At 62.4% G+C, this 7,385-nt stretch overlaps 1 protein-coding gene across 1 annotated transcript; it reads right to left on the bottom strand.

The window, feature by feature from the left end:
- Positions 1-249: 249 nt before the first annotated feature.
- Positions 250-6,653, bottom strand: FRS3 (fibroblast growth factor receptor substrate 3). Its single transcript, XM_075554102.1, has 6 exons — positions 6,518-6,653; positions 5,223-5,311; positions 3,872-4,058; positions 2,221-2,382; positions 1,518-1,675; positions 250-1,343 (listed from the first exon to the last, which is right to left on the bottom strand). Exons 2-6 carry the CDS (start codon positions 5,286-5,288, stop codon positions 474-476), a joined length of 1,443 nt encoding a protein of 480 aa, XP_075410217.1. The 5' UTR covers positions 5,289-5,311; positions 6,518-6,653; the 3' UTR covers positions 250-473.
- Positions 6,654-7,385: the final 732 nt, after the last annotated feature.

Genomic DNA, 7,385 nt, shown 5'->3' with positions numbered 1-7,385 from the left:
AGGGGCAAAAGAGAGAAGGTCCTAGGCTCGCCACCAGGACCAGAACCACCCCAAATTTCCAAGCCTGGCCCCTTGCCGCCCACACCTGTCAGCTCCCCCTCCCCCTAGCCTCACCTTGGAACCCTGCCAGCTAGGATTCTGTAAGAAGATGACATCACCCACTGGGTCAGAATTTAAAAATAATTATAATATTAATAATAAATATGTTAAATTACATCTAAAACAATAAATAGAAAAATAAACTGATAAATAAAATCAAGAGGTACAAAATGTTTCAAATTTCCAACCGAAGGAAAAAAACCAAAATCACCACACACGCACACACCCACGCGCGCATACACACACGGACAGACGGACGGACGGAGGCGGACAAGAGGTGGTGGGGAGCGGGCGATGTCACGGGAAGGTGCGAGATGCAGTGGCGGGGGCCCTTGCGTTCCCATCCCGCTCCCCGCCTGCCCTGCCCTGCGCCCCTACAGAGGCAGGTCGGTGCTGTTGTGCCGGGTCTTCCGGGCGGTGCCGTCGTCCCGGGGCAGGGCCCTCTGCAACTTGCACATGGCCACCGTCTTTTTGAGGTCGATCACGGCGTAGGAGTCGGAGCTGCGGGCGGGGTGCGCGGGGGGCCGGGGCTCCGAGGCGTCCTGGGGCCCCTTGGCGCGGTCCCCGCCCCAGCCCTTCAGCTCCACCTGGATGTAGTTGAGCTGCCTGGGGGGCTCGGGCCCCGGCCGTCGGAAGTCGAAGTTGAAGACCCGCGGGGAGCCCCGACGGCGGGCCAGGGGCGCGGGGAGGCTGCTGTGGCTGCGGGCGGGGGCCCGGGCGCTGGTGGGCTTCTGCAGGGGCGTCTCGTCCTCCTCGCCCTCGGGGAAGCCGTTGGAGGAGGGCGTGCGCCCGTCCCTGGAGTCCCCGTCCTCGGCGGCCTCGTCCCCCAGCAGCTGGCCGTGGCGCTCCCACACGGGCGGCAGCGAGGGCAGGTTCTCGTAGTGCAGCAGGGCCGCGCGGCGCTGGGCCAGCCCGGGCCAGCCCGGCTCCTCGGGGCGCAGTCTCCAGCCGGGGCCCCCGCCCAGGTTCTCGTAGGTGCACTTGGGCAGCGCGGGGCAAGGCGCGGAGCCCTCGTTGTTGTTGTGGTGCGGCGGGTCGTGCAGGCCGGGGCCCAGGCCCTGGCACTTCATCGGGTGGCGCCGCGAAGGCGTGGGGCCCAGCACGAACTTCACGCGGCCCGGCTGCAGGAAGACCTGCGGGCCCCGCGCGGGGAAGGGTGCCCGGCCCTCGGGCAGGGGCTGCAGGCAGTGGCGGCTCCGGCGGGGCTCCTCCTCGCCGGCGGGCGCGTTGACATAAGTGTGCGACTGGCGAGGGCCGGGGAGGGCCAGGGGAGAGACCGGTGAGGAAGAGGGGCCCTGGGGAAGGGCCCTTCCTGGGGGCTGCCTCCCTCTTTGGGGACCCTCTCAGCATGCTCCCCCTCTCGCACGGTCCCCACCCTGCCCCACCACGTGGAAGGGGCAGGAAGCCTGCGCCCTTACCTGCTCATCGGGGGCAATGAGAGCGTGGGTGGGCTCCTCCCCAAGGGAGGGGTGTCGCAGGCTGCCGGTGGAGGGGCGCCGGGGGGCTGAGAAGCGGGGGCCCTCGCTGGGGCAGCTGGGGAAGCCATTGTGGAAACTGGACACGGTGTAGCCTAGAGCTGGGCAGAGGTGGCCCCAGGTCAGTTGCTGTGTCCTTCCACCCTTGGCCTTCCCGCACAGACCCACCTTCTCCCAACAGCCTCGCCCAGCCCGTAGGCCCCTGGGAGACCCACCCTGCCTGTGCTGCAGCCCAGCTCTGCCAGTGGGGCCTCAAAACCCACAGCAGCGAGGGGGTGGGCTCTGCATTTTCATTTATCACATGTCCCCCCACCCCCTCCCTGATACAGAGCCCAAAGAGATAGATGCTCCCCAGCAGACGGCTGGGGCCAGGAATGCCTGGGCCAGAGGCCCCACACATACTGATGACCAAGTGGACAGAAGGAAGGAGCTCTGGCTGATGTTTCCATAGCAACCGGCCTGGCTGCTCCCATTCATGGCCCACCTAAGGTCCAGGCCCCTCCAGCCTCAGCTTGACCGGGCCTGGCTGTTCTAAAGGGCCAGGTCCCCCCAGCAGTCTTCTGAGCCCCGAGCCGCCTGGGCAGGTGAGTGTGTGTGTGCGCGCACGCGCGCGCGTGTCGGGGGGGTCTTGGTGGGGAGCACTCACTGTGAGGCAGCTGGGGGCCCCGGGAGGCGTCGAGCTCTGCAGGGTGGCTGTTGCGGGTGGTGACAAGGGGCTCTTCCGTCACGTTGATGCTGTTACACTGCATCAGGTCCTGAAGGAGATTGAAGATCTCCTCGGCCCGAGAGCACTTGAATGCAAAGATCCCTGAGAGCAGAGGGAGCAGGCGAGCCCCTTACCCTGTGCCTAGGACCCCAGGCACTCACTGAGGCCCAGGCTCAGGAAACAGCCAGAACACCAGCCTCTCCGCCTCCTCCGCGTGCCCCCAGAGTCTCACAGCCAGTCACACCACCCCCAGGACTCAGGGCCAATGTCTTTAGACCTGAGACTTTGGCCACAGTCCCTCGGGGTGAGATCCTTTTTAATACTGATGTGTGGGTACGGGGCTAGAGGAGAGAGCTGAGAAAGTCACGGGGCGGGGGGGGGGGAGGGATGGAATTGAGGATACCCCAGTCTCCCTGCATCCCAAGAGTGAGCCCCAGCCCCACAGAGCACCAGCACTCAGCTCTGGGTACGGAGCTGCAGGGCAAGCACCACCTGGGGCTTCAACTGCAGAGCAGGAGGGGCTGCTGGCAGGGAGGCAGGGCGGCTGCGAGGCCCCTCAAGGCAGCCCATGCGGGAGCCCCTCACTCCAATCAGTTCTCGGGGCCCTGGGCTGGGCCGGGCCCTGAAGCCCTGAGAATCCCCAGGTGTCCCTTGGGCTGCTGGGCCAACCTGGGATTCTGCACGCCGCACAGGGGCAGCTGGCCCTTGAGGAGGCTTCTTGTGGTGCAAGTTTTGTGCTGTGCTCTGTGTGTACATGTACAACAACGGGGAGTTACCAGGTCCTGGGCTTGCGGGAGTGGGCTGGGCAGACAGGGCCAAGGACAGACTGTCCTGGTGAGATGTGGCGGGGATGAGGCTGGCTGGGAAGTCTGATGGACAGGAGAGCCTGGGCAGGGGGCTTGGAGTCCCAGGGGGACAGTCACACGTGGATCTACTAACTGAAGGAAATCAAATCTACCATAGGTGCCCTGGGAGAATGGCCCCCAGACCAGCACTGAGAACCCTGAGGAGCACAGTGTCCCCGAAACACAGGGGGCTCAGCAGGAGGCAGAGCTGTTGGCTTTGGCTAATGTTGGGGCCTAAGGTCGTCCCTGGGGACCTGCAGCCAGACCCCACACTGCCAACACCAGAGAAGCCTTCTTCTTCCCCCTCTGCTCACTCTGTTCCGAGCACCTGCCTTGATTTGGGCACAAGCCCACCACTGTGACCCTGACCTCTGACTACAGAGAGGGGGAGGGCAGGAGGGGAGGACACCTCTCACCCACTGCCCACAGGCGAGGGGAGACAAAGGTGAACTCTTGAGGAGGCAGCAGAGCCTCCAAACCTCTCAGCACACTCTGACTTCCACTCAGGAGCAGTGGGGACCCCTGAAACTGGAGTCGGAGAGCGAGGGGACATGGCCTTTTCCCGCACGCTGTGCAGTCAATGCTTGGCACCTGGACTGAGGAAGAAGTCACTTAGCCCTGGAAGAACTGCTGGGACCCGGGTCCTCTCGGGCAACAGTGGCCAGGTCCCAGGGCTGGGGTGGATGCTAAGTCCATCCTCAAATGCCAACAAGCCAGTCTGCGGGGCGGGGCTGGGCGGTACTCACCCTGGCCTGTCTGGCACCGGCGGCCGCTCTCGAAGGAGAAGAGGTTGGAGTCGTAGCCATAGCGGCGCAGGCAGAGGTAGGGCCAGCGCACAGCCTGGCGCCGGCGCAGGTGCAGCACCAGCTCGCCCTGCGTCAGCTCCATCACCCCAGAGCCCAGCTCCACGCCCTCGTCATCCACGTTCGTCACCTGGTTGGGGGCAGGGGGAGTCCAGAGAGGGTCCACAGCTGAGCCCTCCCCAGTGAGGGCCAGGCTGGCTACTGCAGGGCCCGAGCTGGAGGACTGCAGGTCTCAGGTGGCCAGGTCACGGATGTGAAGGCCTGTGTAAACAGTGCCCCCCACACCCCCCTCGCTTCTCTGGGCAGAGCCCTTCCTGTGGGCCTCCTCCTGTCCTTAGAGGGCGGCTGTGAGTTCGACACCGCTGGCAGGCACTGGGCTCCCTTTGGGTTTCCCACCGCATGGCTTTCCGAGGGCGCCCTCTGCTGGCAGCCCATGGGCTCCTGTGTGGCCACCCCATCCAGGTGCAGCCTGGGGGCTCCTCCTGGGAGGTGGGGCAGGGAAGACGCAGGGGTGCGCTGGGACTGGCCCTCACTACTCGGAGCAACTAGCACACGGGCTCACCCCTGCGGGTGCAGGTTATGCACTGGCCTGCTGACGTGAAAGACAAGGCTCTCGCCTTGGGAACCCACAGGACGCTTCTTAGGGCCACTTTGAGTGGGCACTGACTCTCCTGAGCTTCTGAGCCTCAGCCTCGAGCAGGGCAGTATAGGGGCACCACAGCAGGAAAAGGGGCCGCTTTACATTTGTGTAAACTGGCTGTTCCCCACCACACCCCCTCCCCAGCTGACCCCCTGCCTTTCCTCAGAGCTGACCCTCAAACATAGTCCGGGTGCCTTATTCCAAGCAGTTCCTCACACAGTTCCTGCCGTGTCCCCGGGAGCTGCAGGCAGGGGACAGGCCGCCCGACTGGAGGGTCGAGTTCGCTGGAGGCGTTTCAGAGAAAGGCGGGGACGGCCAGCTACGGACTGAAAGCCCTGGGGAGGGCGTGCGGTGACTCCTTGGCAGCTGGTAGAACCAGTTAGACGTGACAGGCACACACACTGTGCAGCCAGGCTAGGGCAGTCCCCCACTCCTGCAAGCCCACTCTGCAGCGGCCCCTTTCCCTCAGACCCTCTGCAGCTCCGCAGCCCTGACGGGAGAAGTCAGCCCTCCCTCAGGTGCCTGCCGCTTCCCTTCCTCCAGGGAGGCTGAGGCAAGGCAACAGCACGGTCCTGGCACACACACACACACACACACACACACACACACACACACACACGCCAGGCCCCCAGGGGAGGGGAAAGTTGTGGGTACCTTGAACTTGGTGGGGTGGCTGTCCGGGACACTGTCTCTGTTGAGGCAGCTGCAGCAGCTCCCCATGATGTCAGAGCGGCCAGTCTCCCCTGGGGAAAAGCACAGGGGCAGGCAGGTCACCAAGGGCTGCAGCACAGAGCTCTGCTCCGGGAAGTCCAGCGGCGGCGGCAGCGACGGCAGTGACTTGCTGCGCTGTGCATCTGCGGCTCCTCTGCCCCCGGGGCTGTTGCGACACAGTCCCTCCCCTCAAGGAATGCACTTTCTGAATCCCGGGCTGGCTGCACGCTGGTAAGGTTAATTCAGGTTAGAATGGGTGAAGGGCTAATGCGGAGGGAACCCTGCAGGCCACCCTGGGTCTGGACCCTGAGAGGTGGGTGGGGTTCTGACCCATGGAGGCTTGCGGGGCTCTGGGATGCTAAGCGGCTTTCAGCAGTGCAGCCAGACTAAGATGGACTAAGAAGAGAGGCCTGGTGATAAGGCCGGGAAAAGCCCTACGCCAATCATGGGGGGTGGCCAGGACCAGGAAGCGTGGAGTTCTGTGGGACCAGAGGGTCTTCATGCAGTGGGGGCCCAACTTGATGGCAGCCACAGGCCCAATTGGAAACGAAGGCTGAACAGCAGGGCTTCCTAGACAGAGACACTTGTCTAGAGATGCAGGTAGGCATTCCGAAGAAGTGACTTGCATAGGACTTGGGTACCAGCCGGGGGTCCTCACCCAGATTCACCAAAGATGCTCTAAGCCCAGAGTACAGACACTGAGGCGTGTACTTCTCCTCCCTTCCCTCCTTTGGGACCATATTCGTCCCACACCATCCACAGTCTTTCTTCCCCCCTCGTCCCCTTCCCAACCCCCCACCTCTGATGGGTCTGTCCGAGGTTCTTGGCCAATGAGGCAGTGCATCAGGTCACCGAGATACAGCCTGAAGCTTGGAACAGGGCGGGAGTTTCACAACTTGACTTCGACAGACCTTATCACATGGAGAAAATGCAGGGTGTGTGCCCCTTGGTCTGGAGGGGGGACCAGAGGCCTTACATTTAGAGTTTCCCCCTCTAGGGTGCTGACACCCAGATTCTGTAACCTCAAGTTCAGGCCTGTGTCAAGGATGAAGAAGCCCTGTGAATGACCCAGGGGACGGGCACGCAGCGGGCCCGCGACGCTAACCAGAAGTTGAGGGGTCTCTCTGTGAGTGAGATATCCTGGCAGGGCTTCCTTGAGGGAGTCAGGGAGAACCTGCACCTTCTACTCACCCCAATGTGGGCACCCCCCCAGGTCCAGCTTCTTACAGAGCTCTTACCTCACCCAGGCCATCGGGGAGCAGACCAAGGGAGGGGCATGGGGAAGGACCCCACTTTAGTCTCCCAGTCCTTGGTGGGGTGTCATGGCAAGCAGTCTGCCAAGAAGTCACCTGGATCCCTCTGGGACACGTCTGGGCTCACCTGGCAAAGGAGACAGAGACCAAAGATTAGTGGGGCCCTTCTACCCTCACCCCTAATTACTGATGAAACCAGCCTGTTGTCAGTCCTGGCAAGTCTGTTCCAACCTCTAATGGAGCAAGAAAAACCACCGAAGAAAGCAATCAAGGGCAGTGGGATCCGATTCTAAATCTCAAGGGACCAGAGAGAGACCTTCTTCCCCTAGTACCATCTGTGAGTTTGAAGTCTGAGACACCCCAAGACTTTGAAGTCACCCTTTCCCCTCGCCCTCTGGATCCTGTTAAAACCATCACTCAAACCCCACTCCATCTTTGCAGAAGACTGACTGTACCAGGCGTGTCCTCGGCATGATGCAAAGCTGTGTTGGTAAGAGAGCCGGGTCTGTTTGCTGCTGCTAAGTATCCTAGAGCCTGGGTCCCGGTTTCAAGGCCTGGCCCACACCCTCCTCCCCACTTCAAAGTCTCGGTTTTTACACATGAAACCTCTGTAGACTGCGGCGCTTCTATAGGAAGCAACTCCGAAAGGGAGGCGTGGAGGGCAAACATCATGAAAGTGGGCAGCTGTCTGTCTCAGGCCAGGCTCCTTCAATCTTACAGTGGGGAGCTTGTAAGACGTCCTGTCCCCAGAGCTCTGAAGGGCCTCACGGGATAGTACAATACCAACAATCAGTGTGGAAGCAAGGGAGGCCACATGACAAGTCGGACCCTGAGACCCTGGGAACCCTACCCA

Source organism: Tenrec ecaudatus, chromosome 7 (assembly GCF_050624435.1).
Source record: "Tenrec ecaudatus isolate mTenEca1 chromosome 7, mTenEca1.hap1, whole genome shotgun sequence".
NCBI lineage: Eukaryota > Metazoa > Chordata > Mammalia > Afrosoricida > Tenrecidae > Tenrec > Tenrec ecaudatus.
Note: the sequence above shows the minus strand (reverse complement) of the source record. Positions and strands in the feature narration are given on the sequence as shown.

Coding starts and splice junctions, on each gene's coding strand:
- FRS3 (XM_075554102.1), bottom strand. CDS start 5,288: ATGGGGAGCTGCTGCAGCTGCCTCAACAGAGACAGTGTCCCGGACAGC. Junction 4,059..5,222: donor GCCACCCCACCAAGTTCAAG/GTACCCACAACT, acceptor GCCCCCAACCAG/GTGACGAACGTGGATGACGA. Junction 1,676..2,220: donor GGGCCCCCAGCTGCCTCACA/GTGAGTGCTCCC, acceptor ACCTCTGCCCAG/CTCTAGGCTACACCGTGTCC.